The 22,989-nt window shown below is 45.4% G+C and overlaps 1 protein-coding gene across 2 annotated transcripts in view; it reads right to left on the minus strand.

The window, feature by feature from the left end:
• The window catches only part of ABCA1 (ATP binding cassette subfamily A member 1), a 134,497-nt gene that overhangs the window by 67,848 nt on the left and 43,660 nt on the right, over positions 1-22,989 (minus strand). Inside the window, exons 2-3 of one of the 2 annotated variants that reach the window (XM_045022062.1) lie at positions 8,391-8,565; positions 1,437-1,558 (exon numbers count right to left, since the gene is read on the minus strand). In XM_045022062.1, coding sequence (XP_044877997.1) covers positions 1,437-1,490 — 54 coding nt within the window. In that variant the 5' untranslated portion in view covers positions 1,491-1,558; positions 8,391-8,565. The remainder of the gene's footprint in view (positions 1-1,436; positions 1,559-8,390; positions 8,566-22,989) is intronic. The other variant, XM_045022061.1, reaches the window with a different exon arrangement.

Here is a 22,989-nt window from a genome sequence, read left to right on the forward strand (position 1 = left end):
TGTCTCTACATTCCCACTACTCAGCACTACACACGTTGTTAAAGTTCTCTGATTATTTATTCCATGTTCACATCTAATATGTGCTTCTCTTTGATTCTATATTGAGCTTTAGAAAAATTAGGGTTGCAGACAGATTCCTTAAAATAGACACAAAGAATTTTTTTAGAGTAACGTATTAACTATCAAAGGCAGATGGCTTTGTCAAATTCTAGAAAGCATCAAACATTTGTACGAATGAGACCAGCTTCTGAAATTAAGAAGGATCAAAGTTTAAAAGGGTTAAGTCACCATCCTTCAGGACATAAACTGACCAAGAACAGTGGTGAGAAGAAAGAAGAATTTTCCCTCTATGCTAGATAACTGCATGGCACTTGCAGTACTGTGAGCATACGTCGTCCTCTGAAATCTGAAGCAAGCATCCCTGGCCAATGTCAGAAAGTGGAACATGAGCTAGGTAGGCCATTGAGCTTTTGCAGCCTAGTAAGCCCAATGTTCTGAGCTTGACAAAGAAAACAACCTAGTATGTCAAGGACTCCAGTATTTGCACCTTCTTGTATTATGTGCAGTAGCTTTCACACGTCTCAGCCAAAATCAGGTCACCACTGTACCAGGCACCATTACAAATTTGGGTCCGATTTGGTGAATAGTTTCAGCCAAAAAAAAAAATAGATTTTTTTCCCACAAAAATCAAAATGTTTCATTTTGACCATTTCAGAACAACATGTTTGGCTTTTCTTTTCAAAACAGCATTCTGTTTAGAAATTTGGCTAATTTTTTAGACCATAACAAAGGGTAAAAAGCACCCCAAAATTACCCAAAATGAAATGTCAAAAAAAAAATCATTTGGGGTCAAACTGAATAATTTTTTCTTCAGATCCTCTGAAAAAAAGTCAATTATTTGCTTAGTTCCACTATGTTCTGTACAAGCACACTGTCCCTGTCACAAAGAGCTGACAATCTAAACAAAAGACAGACAAAAGGTGGGGAAAAGGAACCCTCCTCTTCCCCATCGGACAGACGGGGAACTGAGGCACAGAGAAATTAAATGATTTGCCCAAGGTCACTCTGGCAGTCTGCAGCAGAGCTCCTGAGTCATTCCTGTGACTGACCCACAAGGGCATCTTTTCTTTGTCATTGAGAAAGAAAAGTAAAATAGTCCAAACAACACTGTTTGGACAGGTGTTTTCAATGGAAAGTCGGACTTGAGAAATTCTCTTTGGCTTTTCAAGTGTTCTGTGCCTTTTAGGCATTTCCAGACTCTCTACGTGGATTTTCAAGTCCTCTTACACCTTGCTGCAAACCAACCAAGATGAGATTGTAAGCTCTTTGGGGCAAGGACCATCTTTTTGCATTGGTACAGCAACCAGCACAATGGGGCAGGGCTCCTAGATGCTACCACAATAATAATAATAATAATGCTTGAAAGAGTTCCTCACCTGCTTGAGGTTGACCTCTGCATTCAGTATCTCATCCACAGCAAACGACGGCATGGAAACGTTATGATGGAGAAAGTCTGAGAAGGTCTCGTTGTCGACCAGGAAATCCCGAAGTTTCAAACCTGTTAGGTGAGAAGCAAGAATCACTCGGTTTTATTTAGTGCAAATCCAAAAAGGAGAAAGAATGTGAAATCTTCAAACTAAAATAGCAAACCCTGGTTGGGGGGGAAAGGGAAGGGACAACGACAATGCAGAACACATAAGGAAAACAGTAGCTGCTGCCAATGTGCTCTGAAATACAGCAGCTTGCAGAGATACATTGGACCTGCCATGTTTTTACACCAAAAATAGAATCTTTGAAAACAACCTCCCTCCTACACCAACGCTAACACCTGATTTGTTGCATTTAATCGGCTGCCAGGCGCATGAGATGCAAAGGGAACTCAATGGTTCAGAATAAATTGCTCTTCAGGTTTTGGGAAATTCACTCCAGTGCAGAAGGCTAGTCACAAGAAGTTCAGGACTCCACTTGAACTCTATTTTGTAGGCTTAAGCAGGACTGAACTGGTGTTCAGGGCAATAAGAAACTTACTAAATCTTATATAAAAATGTTTGATCGTTAATAATATGAGTACTACTAATAATCACCATCATTGTAACCTACCACAAGACATTTCCAGGCCAAGCACAGGCAGACACAAGTGTGCCTGGAGCCAGAGATTACTTTGTACAGATAGCACAGGTAGATTTAGGAAGTAGTCTTGCCATCTCTCACGTTTTTTTTTGGTAAGTCTTATGATATTTAGTGTTTTTCTAAAAGCCCCAGCTCCTGGAAGCATATGATTATATGAGAATCTCAACTTTTTTTTTTGTAAGCAGAATCTTCCTGGTTGAGGTGAAATGCTGGAAAATGTTGTACCCTGAAGTCTTAAAAACCAGAGTAAAGAACAGAACCCCAACCCTGATTTTTTTTTAAAACCTCATGTTTTTTAAACCAATCACATGATTTGGGGGGCCTGACTCTGGGGCTTTTGAATGCTTGATGTTGGCAATACAAAGGAATGCAGTTGAGATGAAAGGTGCAAATGCTAAGCAGTGGGGAGTTGAGGGAAGAAAGACATCTTGGGAGTCACTGTGGATAGTTCTCTGAAAACATCCACACAACGTGCCGTGGCAGTCAAAAAACAGAATGTTGTGGAATCATTAGGAAAGGGACAGATAATAAGATAGAAAATATCATAGTGCCTCTATATAAATCCACGGTATGCCTGCATTTTGAATACTGTGTGCATATCTGGCCGCCCCATCTCAAAAAAGATGTGTTGGTATAGAAAAAAGGTATAGAAAAAGGCAACAAAAATGATTAGGGGTATGGAACAGCTTCCATATGAGGAAAGATTAATAAGACTGGGACTTTTCAGCTTGGAAAAGAGACAACTAAGAGGGGATATGATAGAGGTCTATAAAATCATGACTGGTGTGGAGAAAGTAAATAAGGACGTGTTGTATAATCCTCATAATGCAAGAACTAGGGATCACCAAATTAAATTAATAAGCAACAGGTTTAAAACAAACAGAAGTATTTCTTCAGACAACGCACAGTCTACCTGTGGAACTCTTTGCCAGAGGATGTTGTGAAGGCCAAGACTATAACAGGGTTCAAAAGAGAACTAGATAAATTCATGGAGGACAGGTTCATCAATGGCTATTAGCCAGGATGGGCAGGGATGGTGTCCCTAGCCTCTGTTTGCTGGAAGCTGGGAATAAGCGACAGGGGATGGATCACTTGATAATTAACTGTTCTGTTCATTCCCTCTGAAGCACTTGGCATTAGCCACTGTCGATAGACAGGACACTGGGCCAGATGGACCTTTGGTCTGACCCTGTATGGACGCTTTTATGTTCTTATGAAGAGAATTGACATGGTTGACTCTAGAGAAAATTCATAGGCATAGGCTAAGCTGATTAGGTAGATAACCTGATGCCTTTTCTACTTAAGGAAGAGCAGAGGCACAAAACAAATTGGTAATTGATGGCAAAGAGGGAGAAAAACCCACGAGCCAAGCCCTAATGCAATGGACTTCTAATAGCTTGTATTCCCTCATGGCTGCACTGCTCATCCCAGAGGGAGCAGCAGCGACTGTGGCACAGGGCTCTCATTCTTGTTTTAATCAGCTTGACTTCTTACAAGAAACACTCAGTGCCTTTCTGAGAAGGGACCGGAGTAAGTCTGCTGCAAATCTCCACAGCACTGGGAGGGAATGGGGAGCACGCCAGGGCGGCCACGTGTCCCAAGAACATGGAGTCCCGCTCTCTGTATGCCTCTCAGGGTTTCTTTTGTCTCAACTTGGCAGGACACCAGTCTGGTATAAGAATTATGAGGCAAGAGCGGGGGAAGAAAAGCAACACTCCCCATTCTCCTTGCAGCACGAGCACGCCGGGGTTACTGTCGGTCATTGCTCTCTAGCCTACATCTCTAGTTACAAGTTCCCTGTAGCCTTTTTGTTCTACATGAAAAATAATCGCCACCATCAGCTGGGCTGAGGAAAGCTGGAGGTAACATTGACAGGAGGTTACTTCAGGGTGAAAGCTTTATTCCCCGCTCCCAGGCAGGATGATTTAATAACCTGCCCGTTGATCATACTGTGAAAAAAACCCTAACAGGCTTCTGCAAACAAACAGGCCTAGTTTTCTTTTTAGCCAAGACTGGCACTAAGAAAAGTGGGCCAGATGCTCAGCTGGTGCAAATCAGCATAAGCCATTTATACTGATTCACACCAGCTGAGGGCTTTGCCCCGCAAAATTACTCAGATTCAAAAATCTCCTTCCTCCTGATTTCTGGCTATTTCCTAACTGCACTACATTGGCTAAAAAAGTACTCGGTATGTTTGAGTTTTGGTGAGATCATCAACAGCACTGAAACTCAAAATGACAAAGAGATTAGCTGGACAAAAACGCAGTGGCATTTAAAGATCAGACATTTGCAAGTTTTTTCATTTAGCCCAATTCTAAATAGAGTCTATTTTTCTAGTTGCTCTTTTAATAAAATTTTATTGAACAACAATTCTCCTGCTCTTCCTGTATTTCCTCCTCCTTTGTTCTTTATTGCTGCTCGGAAACAGGATCTTTGTTAGTTAGGAACATTCTCTTTAGTTTGTCTAACTCAGAGTGTTTGGACAACTGCAGCAAAGCAACTTGCATCTTATTACAGAATGTAAAGAAGCTATTTTTGGATTCCCACTGCCCTGTCTGTAAAGATGATGTGGACTGCGAAGGAACCTTGTCTTCTTACTTGTCTATAAACTAACTAACACAGTGTACCTCGGGTGTTCTATTTCCCATTATCGGCCAGCATTTGCAAAAGTGCACAGTGCTGGCTGAAATTCCCATCCCAGGCATATTTCTACATTTGTTTTCATCCCGATTCCTGACAAAAAGTCAAAGTTTTTCACCAAATGGAAAATTCGAAAAAATGTTGATTCAGAAATGCCAAAACATTTTGTTTCAGGTTGGTGCGACATTAACCTTTCTCCCACAAGCAACTGTGCTGACATGCCTGAGGTCCCACAGAAAGCCGGTGGCAAAGCAATGATTTGTCTTGACCTCAAGTCCAGTGCCTGAACCAGAAGGCCAAGCTCCTTCTTGGTGAGCTCACCCCGCCTCTGGTCCTCTTTCCATCAGGACAGACTGCACCACCCCACAGAATCCCTACTCTTCAGATCACAGAGGCCCACACACTGACTTGCCCCTGAAGCCAATCACAGGTGGGGAGAGGAACAGAGCAATGCACTGCACAGGCTAAGTGTGTGTCTACACTACAGCCCTTCCAGTGGCACAGCTATACTGATGCAGCTGTGCTGCTGTAAGATCTCCTGTGAAGCTGCTCTGTGCCAAAGGGACAGAACTCTCCCGTTGACATAACTAAACAATCTCCAATGAGCGGCGGTAGCTGACAGAGCTGTCCACACCGGCGCGTCTGCTGGTGTCACTTATGTCGCTCAGGGATGTGGGTTTTTCCACACATCAGAGCGACATAAAATTATACTGACAAAAGTGCTAGCGTAGACATAGCCTTAGAAGATGAGGCTTTTTTTAAAGGTGTCCCTTTCAAAACACCCATCATTCTGTCCAAGGCTACCTACCCACCAGCGCATAACACAACCAATGCAAACAATGCAAGATTCAGAGGGAGAGCCATGTTAGTCTGGATCTGTAAAAGCGGCAAAGAGTCCTGTGGCAACTTATAGACTAACAGATGTATTGGAGCATGAGCTTTCGTGGGTGAATACCCACCTTGTTGGATGCATGTATCGGACGAAGTGGGTATTCACCCACGAAAGCTCATGCTCCAATACGTTTGTTAATGCAAGATTGTTAGTTCAAAACTGCCACAATTCCCGCAAACAACACAGTCATAGTTCCTGAATGCGCTAACAACATACTAAGTAATGGGAACACTTAAAGTGGGAGGGCACATGCTGGAATTACAGCGTAATCACCAAAATGCATCCCTGCCATTAAAGAAATTCTTCACTCCCTGTTGGGATGATCTATGTTCTGCCTCGATGGAACAGCTCACCCCCTTCGTCATGCCCTTTGCTGCCAACAGAGCCAATTGAGTTCAGTACCAGAGTATGGCTTGTGCTTCTGACAAACGAGGCGGCAGATCAGGACCTTCTGGTTGAAATGTATAGAATAGATAAAGTTAGAGATGAGCCCTAATCATGAAACTTGGATCTGGGTTTGGGTGTAGGCTCAGCTGGTGTAAATCAATTTAGCACCACTGAAGTCAGTAGAGCTTTGCTGATTTACACCAGCTGAGGATCTAGCCTAACATGTGAAAGGAGCTCCTCTCCCTACTGTACAGCCAGCTTTGCTCTTTAATTTCCAGTCTACCCACACTAAGGCCTGGATCTTGCAAGGAGCTGTGCTGAGCTGAGGACTGGAGGCCAGCTCCCTGCTGCTCTTTGTTAATTAAAAGGTCTGAAGAAAACAAGGCAGCCAGTCAGTCCATGTGCCATGACTGCACCTTCAGCAACTGCAGACACTCTTCTACTGGTGTCAAGTATCAGGGGGTAGCTGTGTTAGTCTGTATCCACAAAAACAACAAGGAGTCCAATGGCACCTTAAAGACTAACAGATTTATTTGGGCATAAGCTTTCATGGGTAAAACACCCACTTCTTCAGATGTCTAGTGGGACATTCAAGACAGAAAACAATTATGTTATTTCCTGCACTTCCTTTGCTATTACTGGATTGATCGGCTTTTGGCTGAACTTCCATTTCTCCCAGCTCAGCCACTCCTTCCCCTTGATCCTGAAGTGCAGTCATAACCCTTTACTTATTATCTCAGAGGCTGCTAATAGAAAAGTGATTGTGTTGCCATACAAACAGCATTAAGGCATCACTGCAAGATCAAGTGGCAAGACCAGACAAGTTATGGAAGCCTTTACTTTGCTCCTTAGCATCGGCAGATTCTTGTAAGTGCCTGCAGGCGGGCAGGTTCCTTTCCCGGCACAAAGCAATCACGCGCCTGCCTCTCTCAATTAACGAAAGCGGCAATGCAAGATTGAGAAATCCACGAGAATGATCAGTGGATGTTTCTTTCCTTGTGATGTGATTGAGAAGAGGCTGCAAGGCACTAAGATACCCACTTGGTAGGGTTCAGACTTATGGGGCCTGATCCCCAGCTCTGGGTGAGCTGCCTTGATACAGAAACTGGAGTGAGGAGAGGGACATCTTTGCACCTCTTGGTATACTGGGGCTAAGCCCATTTATAAGCCAGAGCAGCATCAGGACTTTACCCCAGGCTGCCAAAGACCTTAAGGAGCTGTTCCAACAGCTGGGAGCAACCAAAGTGCACTTGCATTACGTACCATCCTTCTGGATCCCTGCCCTCCCCAGCAAGTTCTCTCCCCCCACAGCTGCCCCTTGCACTGCACCAATACAGACAACATCAGCGGCCTGGTCCACCTGTTTGTTGCAAGGTGAGCTGTCTCTTCCCACACAGATCCCCAACCCAGCGAATGAAAATGCCTGTATTTTAAGGACCACAAGATGGCCATAGGGTAAGCGGTCCTGCAGCATTTTACCTTCCCCGTGATACAAATGGAAAACCAGAGACACAAAACTGCATTGACCTGTCTGATAGGCAGTCTGACCCAGTGGGACATGGCATAGGAATGGGATCCAGGAGGCATTGTGTTCTCAGCCTGGATCATCCATTGATTTACTGAGCAAGTCTCTTACCCTCAATTTCCCTGCATATAAAATTGAGATAACATTCTCTTTGGTGAAACTTCTCCATCATATAGCTGAGCACCCACTCCTTCCATCAGCCCCCACAAAAATAAAGACCTGAAACAAACAAAATAACCCTACCCCAATCAGAATTCTTATATCTAGAAAAGACAGAAGAGTCTCCATGAAGTCTAACAGCGACTTCACTAATGCTAATCTATTTTCTGAGGAAGGCATTTAGATATGATGGTGATGGACAGCAATATGAAACCCTAAGACAGGCTAGTAAATTACCAATGTCAGATATAGGAACAGAACTCAGGATCTGTGAGCTCTCAGTGTCTCTTGCTTATCTAGAGGAAACAGCAATCACAGTAATGTTAGAGACTATATTAGCAAAGGACCTACTGATCCAGTGACCCAGCTCTGTTATGCTACAAAAAGCCCTTTTGATTCCCAGTCATCAGCCAGTGCTGGGCAATTTTCATTTGCCCGTGTTATATTCCCATGATTAAACTTTTGGCAACACATCCATGAAGCGTGCTGGAGCATCACACAAGCCTCCTTTAAGGGCTCATTTGGCTTTTAATTTTTTCCTCCCTCCACATGGTATCCTTCCCTTGTACAGGTGGTATAGCTCTCACAGCTAAATCTCTTCCTAGCTGATGCCGACAGGAGCTAAAACAGTCATAGGAACATGTTACACAACATTACCTTGATTTGCTAACAGGAAATTGAGCAGCTCAGAAGGCCTGTGGTGCAAGATCTGCTAGCATCAACACGCCAGCCTAATCTGCCAACAGTTGTCCCTTTCCCATGTAAACGTGTTGTCCTTTTGCTGTGGGAGGTGGTAGGCCTATCTGCTCTCAAGCCATAAAGTGTCCTCAGCCTGTTGTCAGAGGAGACAACCAGTTACCTTAAGGCCCATTCAGAACCTTCACACATCTTCCTTTTTGGAAAACAGGCTACTGCGGGAGGTTGTGGGATCCCCATCACTGGAGGTTTTTAAAGAACAGGTTGGACAAACACCTGGCAGGGATGGTCTTGGTTTATTTGGCCCTGCCTCAGCCCAGGAGACTCGACTTGATGACCTCTAGAAGTCCCTTCCGGGCCTACATTTCTATGAGTCTGGGTTTAAGAAGGATTCAAGCAGTTCCCTTTCTCCTGTCTGTTTCATTTACTTGTCTGACTGCTAGGTTTCTTCTGAGTGGGGGGGGGAAGGTTATGTGCAGACTCCTCAGCCTTTCCCCACAGGAACTCGGGAGGAGGTTTACTCCTCCTCCTCCTCCTCTTTTGGAGGTCATGCTGGGAAGGTTTCAGTCAGACGGGCAGTTCCATGCTACAGCATGTGAGCCACCTCACAGGGCTAATAGAGCCATAGCAGAAAGCCCAGAGATGAAGCTACAGGGTCCCACTCTTACTTCCTAATGGCCACTGTCACTTCTTTTAGTCCCAATGACACCTATCTGCAACACACATTTGGTATTGCCTCACTTATACTGTTGAAAATTGCTGACACTCGGCAGTAAAGGCCCCCGAAGAGGAAAGGCAAGAGAGGGTCATTCCCACTAAAAGAAGGGATCCTGCTGCATTTTCCGCTTCTGGTGTGAATCACTTTTTCGTGTCCCTCTTAGCTCTTGGTCGGTCACACGCTGTCCCCCACACTTGGCCCTTGGCGTGTTGAGTGTTTTGATAATGCTCCCCCGCCTCCACTGCCGAAGAGACACGGCATGGGCTGCCCCTCACAAAGAGAGCACGGGGGAGGGGCGGTCAGCAACCAAGGGAGCCTGGAGCACTGTGGGAAATGAGGAACTCAGACAGGTCAGAGGGAAGAGGTGGATAACACTCTGCAGTTTGCCTCTCACTAATGTTCAGTCACGCATCCCATCAATACACGCAAGAGAAAGACGAGGGGGGAAAGACCATAAACTCCGGAGCCAACAGGGCATGTTCCATCTCCAGCTCAGAGGAACACACCTTTAAACTTGGTCAGATGGTATGGGCGAACAGCTGCAGCAGAAGTGTTTAAAACAGAAGCAGCAAGAGAGACACCAATAAAAAGAATAGGCTCTCAGAAGGTGGGAGCCATGGGAGGATGTATCTTTCTGCCTGCTGAGTTCACTTTCCAGGAATTCCCCAAAATATTATTTCTGCCAGGGCTAATGGGAGACTTTGGTCTCACATGTCATGTTTTGTTTTTGATGTGAAGCAAAGGTAAGTATCAAAAACGCTGCTCCACATGATTTAAGAGGTGTCATTAGGTGAACACGCAGCTTCCGTGGGTTGCACTTGAGTCAACTGCAAATGTTGGAGGAAGTTAAAAAAGCCTGTCTCTCTCTTCCTCTCCCATTCAGCTGTCTTGAAAAGTCGTAGAAATGTAGCTTTAAATGCTGCAACACATGCATGTGAGAAGAACAATTATTCTGACAGCAAGCACAAGCGCCTCGCTAACGATTGCACACCACAGGGCGGATCCTCAAATAGTATGAACTGGTGTCGCTCTGTTGGCTTCAAGGGAGCAACACCAATCTGGCATAGAGCCGCCAGACCAATCCATAGAAACAAATTCTTTTTTTCTGCTGGTAGTACCTTGAGTCCCCAGTTGTTACCAAGGCCCTGTTGTGCTAGGCAGTGTGTATACATGTAGTCACAGACAGTCCCTGCCCCAAACAGCTTACAAAGGGCAGGAGGGGAAACAGAGGCACAGAGAGGTGAAGTGACTTGTCCAAGGTCACTCAGCAGGTCAATGGCAGAGCTGGGATTAGAAGCCAGGTCTGCAGATTGTCAGTCCTGCATCCTACCCACTAGAGAACATTCTTCTTATTTAGATACTGCAGAAAAGCTGGGAAAGAGACAAATGCTCTATTATCTCGTCTTCCACCCTGGACCAGATTCTGTGATTAGTACAAACAAGAATAAAACAAGGTTTGCCAAATGGAGACTAAAACAAAGAGAAAAACGTATTTTCAAGCTTCTAACAGAGTATTAAACATGATACAATTTTTTTTTAACAGGCTTATGAGGTACTGAGAAGTAACAGAGAGAGAAAGAGAGAAAGAGAGAAAGAGAGAGAGAGAGAGAGAGAGTGTGTGTGTGTGTGTGTGTGTGTGTGTGTGTGTGTGTGTGTAAATATGGTGCCATCCCTGGTGGGCGGAAAATTTAAACTAAAATGAAAATTCCCCCCAAAATTGTTTGTTTTGGTTGAAAAGCTATTGCTTGTCTCCCCCGACTACCTGCCCCCCCCCCAAATCAACCACTTTTAACACTTATGCTTTAGGCTTTTAAGCCAACCTCTGATTATTGGGAGTCAGAAGATAAACTTGTCCAGAACAAGTTATTGCATAAACTGCCTACTGCAATGGTTCTTGCATTAGGCTTTAAATTAGACGAAGGTTTCTAACCATCAGAGGAGTGCAATTCTGGAACAGCCTACCGAGGGAAACAGTGGGGGCGAAGGACCTCCAGACTTTAAGATTAAGCTGGATAAGTTTATGGAGGGGATGGTAAGATAGGATAACGGGTTTAGTCAATAGGTCAATAACGTGCCACAATGGTAATTAGTACAAAGGGTCAATGATAGGATATTGTTAGCCTTTTTCCAGAGGGTCTGGCTGGAGAATCTTGCCCGCATGCTCGGGGTTCAGCTGATCGCCATATTTGGGGTTGGGAAGGAATTTTCCTCCAGGGTAGATTGGCAGTGGCCCTGGAGGTTTTTCGCCTTCCTCCGAAGCATGGGGTAGGGGTCGCTTGCTGGTGGATTATCTGCTACTAGAAGTCTTTAAATCATGATTTGGAGCATTCAACAGCAGGGTCAAGGGAGAGAATTATTTCAGAAGTGGGTGGATCGGCTTATGTGGCCTGCATTTTGCAGGAGGTCAGACTAGATGATCATAATGGTCCCTTCTGATCTTGAATTCTATGATTCTATGATTCTTGCAACTTCTTCTGAAGTAGCTGATACCAGTCATCACTGGAGACGGTATACTGGACTAGAAAAACTACTGGTCTGATCTGAACATAGCAATTCCTATGTTCCTGACAATTTCCTGGGAGTCCTGATGAAAACCAGGGCAAATATGCACTAACTGCATGAAAAGGTATCACCCTTCAAATCAGGATTATTCCACTGCGGAGCACAACTTTGTAATCAGAGCAGAACATGCTGGAGTTCAGCACTAGTAGTACGCTGTTTAGAATGTACTGGAAAGTGTGGGTATGTCCACATCGCAAAGAAACCCCACAGCTGACCCGTGCCAGCCAGTTTGGGCTTGTGGATTATGTACGGGTTTTTCTTTGCTGTGTCTTCATGCCACTGCCCCCTGCTGCCTGGAATGTCTAATCATTCCAGGGCTTGTTATGCCGCTTTCAAGGGCAGTGGTTCTCAATCCGCAGCCCAATCGGCACACAGCTGTGGCCCACATGACATCCTCAGGGCCATACTTGTAATATATACATTATGCGGATGCGGCCCACAAAACGCATAGAGAACTGCATATGTAGTGTCGGAAAGGTCTGGGCTATCGCAGCTGGATGGCACAGACAGGGCAAGCACTGAGACACAGCTAGGAAAACACTACTCAGCCAAGCTCAAAGCCTTTGCTAGTCTTGCCCCAGGAATGAATCCACTTCTGGCATGTGCCTGTGTTCAGCCATCATCTGAGAAGGTCCTGCCATAGTTCAGCTGTTGTTAACAACAACACACAGAGATTCGTAAGGTGAAGGTCCACCATAAATCCTGCCTTCAGATGCACACACAAAGCTTCTACTAACATCAACAAGAACTACCTGCGTGCATCCTAAAGTTAGTATTTATTATTATTATAGGCACGGCTGGTAGCATCTTCTATTTTTAGGGTTGCAGAATAGTTCCCATTATCATACTGCCTTAAAAACTACTTTAAAGGAACAGTAAGGTTCTGAAAAAAAGCAGGACAAAAGTAGGCAATGCTCATTTAAGCAGGGAAAGACACTCCTACCACATGTCAAAAGGGGTAATAATTGGAGATATACCAATCTCCTAGAACTGGAAGGGACCTTGAAAGGTCATTGAGTCCAGCCCCCTGCCTTCACTAGCAGGACCAATTTTTGCCCCAGATCCCTAAGTGGCCTCCTTAAGGATTGAACTCACAACCCTGGGTTTAGGAGGCCAATGCTCAAACCACTGAGCTATCCCTCCCCCCTTTAAAAATCAAGCACAAGAGGGCAAATGCTGGTTGGAAACTGGATGTTTTGGTTCCCAAAGCACTGAAGGATTTCTGATTCCTAGATCAGCCTGTAATTTAATCTGCACAGCAGTATCCCCTTCATAGCTGCCAATGTACAGTACACACTCTATGGGCCAGATCCTCAGCTGGTGAAAATCAGCACAACTATGTTGACTTCAAGAGCTATCACAGTTTTACACCAGCTGAGGCTCTAACCCGCACATGCAGGCAAGTTGCATGCATTCAGCTGACTTACAATATACTGCATGTCTATAGTACTCTTTCATCTCAAATTATTCCACAGTGCTTTGGAAATGTGACTCAGTATACAGGCTACAGTACATGGAGGAATCACTTCACTAAAATGCAGCTACCTCTGGGGTGAAATACAACCACTGCTTAACATGCAGCAACACAACAGACAACAGTTTAGACCAAGAAGTCAGGAAGAATGCTGTAGCTAGCTGAAACTGCAAGGGCATTTAGCAACAGGAAGCAGAACGTAATTACACATACTGGATTTTAGCTGGAACCCTGGGGTTAACACTCCCCTATTTATATTACCAATAACATTTAAAAAAGTAAGGCATTTGATTTCCATGAAGAGGCAGCCTGCAAAAATCTATTTTATATGGATTTCGTAGATATTTTGGTTAAAGTATGCTCCACGTCCCTGCCTGGCTAAAGCTGACCTTTGATTCAACACAGATCGTATTTCCAACACATCAGTCTTTTACTGCCCCACTGTTACACTAAAATCCATGCCACAATCCACTGTATTTTGGAGTGAGGACTCAAGTCCCTTGGCAGCTGCTACTTAGCTCACAGGGATATTGTGAAAACTGATTAGTGAATGTCTGCAGAGTACTTTGAAGAGGAAAAGTGCTCTGAACGGAGAAGTTCCCAAATCTGAACACTGAACCTGGGGAGGTAGGGCCTCAGAACCAAATCCCGCCCTATGGATTTGGTTCCAAGTGAGATGCAAATGTGGAAGGGATCTATGCTCTAGCCATACATCTGATGTGGCTGCAATCTCTCAAAAACAACCATTTGCACAAGATTTCTGTTCCAGATGGTGGAAGTCTCCCAAAAACAGCTGATCTGTCCACCATTCAAAATGTCGTAAGCTTCCCACGGTCACTTTCTCACCATTTTTGGCAGAAATGTCACAAGACAGGGGTGCTATCAAACCCACACTGGAATCAAAGCCATGGGTCAAACCAAAACCTTGAACCTTAGCCCAGGTCCTGAGGTCCAAGCTCTGCTTACTCAGCTGAAGCCAAATGCAACATTCAGCAAATTAGCCAATTTTTACATATCAAGATTTTTGGGGTTAAAAGTTACTAGAAACAAATGCAGAAATTCTGTCAACACAATCTGAAGAGAGAAAATAATTGCACACTGAAGATAACCATATGCATATATTTCTGATTACACAACACCAGTGTGTAATAAACTATGCTGACAAGTTTATATAGATAATGGAAACCACAGAAGTTCTATTGTTTACTCAGTACAATTTTTAAACTTCTCAGTTCCAGATAGAATCTGTATTTACAGATAAGGCTACAGCAGGTACTTTAGCTGACTAAGAGCAAAGCCACACAGAACTTTCAGAAACAACCCCAGCAGTGTCTTATGCAGGCAGATACTAGTTACACTGACTAACATCGGAACTGGGAAGTGCTTGTTTTCTCTATTATTACGGCTGTATCCAGGCAGTAAAGACAAGCTAATGGAAAGATAAAAACAGTGTCCTTAAGATACAGTATTTTGTTGCCTACTGGAATAATACTGTTATGTACTGTAAGTGCTATCATTAAAAAAAACAAAAACTATCAGTTTTCCTGGGCCTGGAGCCAATCAGTAAGTTGGAAATGCAGAACATACTGAAGAAGGTAACAGAATTGCCAGCCAATACTGGCTAATAGTATTACACTTAAGACTTTCCGTTCTGCTAACACACACATGCAGTGCAGTGCTAGCCCATGAGGGACCTTAAGTAGGAATATTTTTGCCTCCCCCCAGCTCCCACAACACATACTAATTAATAGGGGGCCCCCCTGAGCTGCTTGGGAAGTTCAGATCTGAACTACACATCTGAGTCCAGTTCTGCTAGAATCGCATGAGTACAGTGCACATTAACACCCTGTGCCGTGTTGCCAAGCTCCACCTCTGATTGTGGATCATGTAATTATACTGTTAAAGAAAACAGATGCTTTGAAAGTTCACGGGCATCCTGACCCACAGAGCGCTCCATGGGGAAAAGAGATTTAACGCTTCACCAGACCTTTGTATCCAAACTTCTGCAGAGATAATTTCCTACACACATCCTACCATTGACTTGGAAAAATAAAAGGGGAAAGCAGAAGTTAATTACATTTAAAGGGATAAATTCTCAGCATGGAACATGGGGAATTCAGTATATACAATAAAGCCTAGCTAAAGGAGCTATATATCTAATCCCAACACACACAGTTCTACCAATATCACACTAAGGGTCTGTCTACACTGGAAAAAAGGGATGTTCTTAACTTGGGTTAGTTAACTCAGGTTAAAATAGCAGTGAAGACACAGCAACTTGGCTTTTAACTTAGATAGCAGTTTGAGGTCAACCTCAGACTCCCCTATAAACTTTAACTCAAGCTGCTAACCCAAGTTAAAAGCTGAACGGACGTGTCTTCACTGCTATTTTAACCTGAGTTAAGAACTCACCTTTTTATTTGCAATGTAGACATCCCTAAGAAACCTTTCACGTGCAGGCTTCATACTTGCATTTTCTGGCAGGGTGTCTTTTTTTGTTATAAAACAGAAAAGCAACAGGATTCATTTAGATTCTGGGCCCACTGCCTGTGGGAGGGGGTCCCAGAGACATGCCACCACAAAGGCGAACATGCAAGCACTGGTCGGGATTTTTAAAGCAGTCCCAGGGATTTAGACGCAACTTCCATTCATTTTAACAGAAGAATTGAGTGAAACTTTCCAAAGCACTCAGCATTAGCCTAACTCTGCTCCCCATGACTTCAACAGGAGCAGAGTTATAGCCCACATGGACTGCGTTTGAAACTTCCACCCTGTATGTCTCAATACCCTTGACTGCTCTGAAAACCTCAACCACTGAGACTGAGACATTTCTAAAAAACTGCTTGAATTGGTCACCAAAGTGTTAGTTTTGGTAGGTAAAGCAAAGCACACAATGGGATTAACTGTATGGAAACCTCCCACTGAGTTATATGTGAAGTGCACACGGCAGAGTTAACTACTCCCAGTTGCCTTATCCCAGAGCACAGATCTATCCTTTCATGCCTGAGAGCAGTGTGTGGAGCAGCATGTTCTCTAGAACCAAGAGAAGCAAAACTGCATGATGGGACTGCTAGACTCCATTTTGGGTCCTTGGTTGAGTGCTGCTATTTATACCTTTACATAGCCCCATGTGGTGTTGGGCGGACAGCTCCCCACTGAAGAGTGGGAAAGTGCTACATACATTTGTTGCTTGCTTTGGTCTCATTCTGATTTGTTCGGTTTTTGGTAGCAGTCCCTTCCAGGGCAAAGTGAGAAAGGAAAGTGTTTTAAGGAAGAGAGGAGGAAAAGATACACATTAAAAAAAAAAAAGAGAGAGAGAGAGAGAGAGAAGGTGAAGGGGGCTGATTAGATTAAACCAAAAGAGAGCGGAGCCAAGGGTTTATAACGCTGGTTTCTGGCCCCATCAGGTTAGGATGAAGGCTTGGTTAGACTTGAGCACAAACAGTGGGGTTTGAAGGCAGCTGTGTCTGTCCTTAAATGAGGGTTTGATGAAGTGATGGGGGGCGACTATTTCATACAGCTGTTATTACAGACACTTTGTTAATGTATTTTTTTAAATGAGCTCTTAGGTTAAAGCCCATTTTTTTCAGTAGTCTCTTGGTGTCTCCCTGCCCTTTCTCTTGCCCGTATTTCTGAGAGTCTACAACCCTGTCTCCTACCCAGTGTTTCTCAAATGCGCCACCACAGGCTTTTCATGCAGCCACTACAACCTCCTGGGGGGTGATGGGGGGGAGGGGCAAAGTATCAGCCTCCGCCCGTCCTTGCTCCTGGATGCGCCACGCTGCGTAGCCTCTGGAGACAGGCGAGGCACACTGCTGCAGAAGCAAGGGGAGTTCTCGAGGAGGGGAGGGGCTTGGGCTTCAGCCTTGGGGTGATTGGGCAGCAGGCTACACTGACACGACTTCAGGAGCCTGGCCGCAGGGCTTCAGGTGCCAATGCCCAGCTCCAGCCATGTGGGCCTGGCTTTGGGCTCTAGCCCCTGGCACCAGGCCCTGGTCCTATGCTCCAGCTGTGTGGCGGCAGCCAGCTCTGAGTGCTGACCCCGGCCCCATCCACATGGCTGCAGGCTCTTACCCCTGCCTTCCGCCGCGCGGCCTCCAGCTCTGCAGTATTGACCACTGGCTCCAGCCATGCAAGCTCACCCACCCCATCACCCCAGGCCCCTGCTGCCTCCCCCTGGCCCCACATCCATCCCCCATTGCCCCAGGCCCCCTCTGCCACCCCTTATAATCCCCCCATCTGGGCTTAATTTGTCTTGAGGCTTGCTGAGAAAAGTAATATTGACAAACATGCAACTATCACTTTTCCCAGCACACTTACTAGCTAGCTGGGAGGCTGTGATAAGTGATACCGGTACTTCCATGTTAGTTAATATCACTTATCACAGTCCTCCAGCTAGCTACTAAGTGTGCTGGGAAAAGTGATATTAATGCACATACAAATATCTCTTTTCACAGCATTTTTTATTACTGAGTCTGCAAAAAAAAAACCCACATAAATAAATTACAATGATTTGGACATGTATCTGTGCATATTTACACATATTTATAGGCATATTTGTTTTTCCTAAACTTAATTAAGTATTTTAGTAAAAAGCTTCAGTGCAATCACCAGCAAGAGTTGGTGGCCACCAAAGTTTCTTGTGAGGCTATGCTATTGCCATAATGTGATGTTGATTCAGTGTCCACTGAAGTCAATGCAAAGACTCCCCTGGCTTGCAGCGGATGCCGGGCCAGATCCATGCTCTCAGCTGCACCAAAACTGCATAGGCAACATAGTTAAGCATGCCTGATGTTGAAACCTGTATAAAGGGGCTCTGATAAAATGGGTTGGTAGAGAGTGCTAAATTGGGATTTGCAAAGCAAAAAGGTGCAGCCCTTTTAATGTAAGTCAATTGAAACATCAAGTATCAGGGGGTAGCCGTGTTAGTCTGTATCCACAAAAACAACAAGGAGTCCGGTGGCACCTTAAAGACTAACAGATTTATTTGGGCATAAGCTTTCATGGGTAAAAAACCCACTTCTTCAGATGCATGGAGTGAAAGTTACAGATTCAGGCATTGTATAGTTGAAGTGTGTGTTTCTGATGTTGTTTTAATGAAAATTTCAGAATGTTACTATTTTGTTTATAGATTTTCCAGTTATTTCATACTCTATGGATGGGCTCAGACATTCCTAAATGCAACTGCCCAGGCTCATGGAGGTCTGGGTAATTAGCATAATTGCTCCTATTCAAACTCTATGTAGACAACCCTTGTTACACTTGTAAACAAAAAGTATGACTCAGTATACCCAATGTATAAATTCTACTGCACTCAGACTAGGGATCGCTCAGTGGTTTGAGCATTGGCCTGCTAAACCCAGGGTTGTGAGTTTATTCCTTGAGGGGGCCATGATCTGGAGCAAAAATCTGTCTGGGGATTGGACTAGATACCTCCTGAGGTCCCTTCCAACCCTGATATTCTATGTATCAAAGTCAACAACTAATCATGAATGAAATTTGTATTTAGGGCATATGCTTTTCAGGGCAGGGATTATTTCTTAATCGGGGTTTGTACAGCGCCTAGCACAGTGGGGTCTTAATTTTGCTTAGGGCCTCTAAGCATTATTGCAATACAAATAATTCACTATTTATAGAATTATTTTCACTGCTAGATGGTCATCAGTTTTGTAAGCCTAATCATTAGAACGCCTAAAGCTTTTTTTGTTTGTTTGTTTTTTGGGGGGAGGGGGGTAATTCTTCTTTAAATCCAAAGAAATATTAAACATTTGAAAAATTTGGGCAAGTATCTAGCCTGCCAAAGGATATAACATCTCTCTGCTTTCACACTCTCAGAAGGTGTGTAGTTCTGGTCTGTTTTCAAGTCTCATTGAATCCACCTGGTTTATCATTTAATTGTCTACTTATATACCTCTTCAATCAGTGCATTATTTAGAAGTTGAAGTCATTCCATGTGTGGTGCCAAAGCAGAACCGAGACGTGAACTACTCAGAAAGCATAACAAGTCCCTCCATCCCCATATTAAGTACTGGGATTTTGGCATGTGGATATAGGACACTTGTTTTCTACCCTGAGAAAATAAACAACAAATAATAAGCTGTCTCTACTACAAACCAACCACTTGCCTCATCTCCATTTTTAATTAAAATTTACTGGGCCAATTTTTATCAAGCTATTGTAAAACTGGCCTGATGAGATGAAGTTCTGAGCATCCTCATTGCCGGCTAAAGTATGGGGATTGTGGGCAAGAAGCACCTTGCAGGATTGAGCCTCGGATGCTGCTGCGTGGCGGTTTTATGTTCAGGTTGCCAGCTTGCTTCCTGAGCCAGTGGAGGTTAGGCCCACCCTTGTTCTAAATCGGACCAGTTTTTGTGGGCTCTGGAAGGAGTCAGATCCAACCCTTCCATTAGCCAGTGGGTCACCACAAAATGTGACCTCTGAAGCAAGTGGTTAGAAGATGGAGAAAAGTGAGATGCTAAAGGAACCTCCACTTCCAAAAACAATCAAAAACTGCTCTTTTGGACAGTATTGAGAATACAGGAAGGCACTAATGTAGACCTCAGGAGACCTGGCTTCATTTTCTGCCTCTGCCACAGTCATACTGTGACACCTTGGGCAAATCCCTTCCTCTGTCTATGCTTTAGTTCTCCCCCTGCAAAATGAAGAAAATAGTATTTCCCTTGTCTATTTACATTTTAAGCACTTTGGGGGTAGGGACTGTCACATGCAGCACCTCACACAATGGGGCACTGATCTCAGTAGAGGCCTCTGGCTGCTACTGTAATATTACTAAGTAATGTTAATTGAGCAAGTGATTCCATATGGAAAGGGGAGGGCAAGACTTTAAGGGCAGTCCATGCTGAAACCTTGTCTGGCAAGTTGCAGTTCACAATGAAAGCCTGAGGTATAAGTACATCTTGAGAGGGATATTTCTGTGGGTCTGTGTTTCATTGCCCTGTTGTTTTTGTAAGAAGTTAACAGAATGCGTAGTGAAAAAGCAGACTGTCATTCTGGTGTCCCTAGAACGTGGAAGCCATGAGTTGACTACGGTATCAACTGCTGACTGATTTGCACTGTGTGATTCCTAGAAATTAACAGGCAATTTGGCCAAGTGTTACCCGCTGATTTTTAGTAACACTGCAAGATAGTAACACTGAGTCAAAGACCTAGTATTGCTTGTGGGGGGCTGTGTCTCAGGGCTAACTCCATAGGGTGCCTTCACACAACAATGCAATTTGCAAAAGCAGTGTGGGAATTTTTCTTGAAAGCTGCTAAACTCAAACTCCATCCCTATTAGGGTGACCAGACGTCCCGATTTTATCGGGACTGTCCCGATATTTGCTTGTTTGTCCCGCGTCCCAACCGATGTTCGGTCGGGACACTGGACAAACAAGCAATTTTGCCCTCCGCTCCGGTGCACAGACGGAGCCCAGAGGGGCTTTCACCCCCCACTTCCCCCGACCATCCCCCTCCTTCCCCCATTGGACCCCTCCCCAAATCCCTGCCCTGGACCTGCCCCAACCCCGCCCCTCACTGCCCCATTGGATCCCTCCCCAACTCCCCGCCCTGGCCCCACCTCTTCCCCAAGCATGCGGCATTCCTCCTCCCTCCCAGGTTTGCACACGGGCCATGGCCGGGGCTGGGAGCGCAGCACGGAGGCTGCTCCAGCCCTGCAGCCTGCAGGGCAGCGCGGAGCAGGCAGGGGGCAGAGACACGTGTGGGGCAGACACGCTCCTGCCAGGAGGGGCCGGGCCTGGCTGCCTGGTTCGCCCCCTGCCCGGGGGGCGGGGGTCCCCGAGTTCCCTGAGCCGGAGCGGGGCTGCCCGGGGGGAGTGTCCCGGGCGGGGCAGAGTGGAGCAGCCTCTGCTGTGGGGCTGGTGCAATGAAGCCCGGGAGCGGCTGGGCCGGGAGCTGCAAGAGGGGTCCGGAGCGTGGCTCGGCTGCACAGCTCGGGGCCCAGGAGCGAGGGGATGGGGGAGCTGGGAGTGTATTGGGGGTCAGAGCTGAGAGTTGGGTGGAGACGGGGCTGTGCCACTGCCGCCTGGTGGCGGGGGGCGCTCTGGCTTTTTTTTTTTTTGCTCCGCCCCCCCCCCGCGTCCCGATATTTCATGTTTGTCATCTGGTCACCCTAATCCCTATGAACCCTTCATTCTCACCTAAAATGCTGCTGCTGGGAGGCACACAGTCAGTATCTTAGAGCAACCACTGCAAACTGGGCTGTGTGGCTGTGTCATGCTTCTGGAGCAGGACATCGTTCAGGTCTTTGACTCTTGTTCTCTGGCTCTTCTCTCAGTGCTGAAGAGTTTGCTCTGTTAGATGTATCAACAACAAAGGGGACGGGAGAAGCTCTGCCACCTGGCTGGGGTTAGTTTTTGATTCTTGTTGACTTTTTTGTCCTAAAAGCTCCTTGGTGATTGATGGCCCACTAGCTACCAGGGACTTTAAGCAGCAGTGCTTATAGCATTTGAAAGCCTTCTGTAGCATTCAACTTTGTAATGAGACAATGTATCTGTGCAAAGAGCTTTGGCTGGGCTGTAAAATAAAGCAGTGCTACCTCCAGATCACACTCGTTTCTCCCTTCCCCTGCAGCAGGGAGAGGGGGGAGGAGAGCTGCTTCCATAACTTCTGGAGAATGGGCCCAACTCTGTGAGGTGCTGAGCACCCTCAGCTCTCCCTGAGGACAAAAGGCGTTTGGGTTGCAGTGTGCCTTGCAGTAGGTGCTCAGTACCTTCTAGGTTAAGTGCTAAAGCATGAGGCTGCATGCTCCAGCGGTAGCCGCAGTTCGGCTCATGCACATGTCTGGCTTTAAGATGCAAGCAGGCCCACTTCAGTGACATTACTCACACCCTTAAAGCTAAGCATGTGCTTAAAATGAACAGAACCCCAGTGCTTAATTACTGCCGTTGGGAGGAACAGGACAACTCCCAGCAGTAAGCACAACCCCAGGAGTGGTGGTAGGAATGGAGCCTCAGGCTAGGAAGAGAGAAACAGACCGATGGCAGTCAGTGGAAGGGTTCGGTTGCTCTAAATAAGTCTGGATTAAAAAAATCTGAAGGGAAGATGTGGACAGGGGAAAAGGAAGAGAACGATCACAACCACCGGTAACTAGCCTTCCCCATCCCTCACTCTAGGGGCATTTCCCCCCTCCCCCAGTAAGTGAGCCCTGGGCAGGAAGGCTCTTTCAGATCAATGATGATATAACTGACCCACTTTGCTCACTTCTTGTGAGGTCCAAAGTCAAAGGACTCTGGCAAATGCTGACTCAATAACTGATACAAGCTCCCAGATTTAGATAAAGACGGCATTAGCAATGCCAAAAACCACACCAAGGTGCACTTCACAGAGCAAACAGAAAAGAGGCAGGGCTTCTTTTTTTTAAAAAACCTGAAGGTTATTATATGGATTTAGGGCCTACGCCAAAACCCAGCAGATGCAAAGGCAAGCCCCTCTCCCGCCCCCAATGATTTCAATTGGCATTGCATCGGACCATTTTTGGAGTGGGGAGGGTAATACAGGACTTTTAAATAATTAACTTTGTGTTGCCTCAGTGGGCAACAGGCGCAGCTACTACTGATGTCTGAGAGCAGTCCCAGGCTCCCTTTCTCCTGCTGACCCCAGCCTTCAAGACCAAAAATAGGGCAGATTAAATATGGTACCATCTCTCTCTCTCGCTCTCTCACACACACACACTTTTGTTTCTGGCATTCAGAGGATGATGCCTGGGGAAGGATAACTCAGTGGTTTGAGCATTGGCCTGCTAAACCCAGGGTTGTGAGTTCAATCCTTGAGGAGGCCACTTAGGGATC

The sequence above is a fragment of the Mauremys mutica genome, chromosome 6 (assembly GCF_020497125.1).
Source record: "Mauremys mutica isolate MM-2020 ecotype Southern chromosome 6, ASM2049712v1, whole genome shotgun sequence".
NCBI lineage: Eukaryota > Metazoa > Chordata > Testudines > Geoemydidae > Mauremys > Mauremys mutica.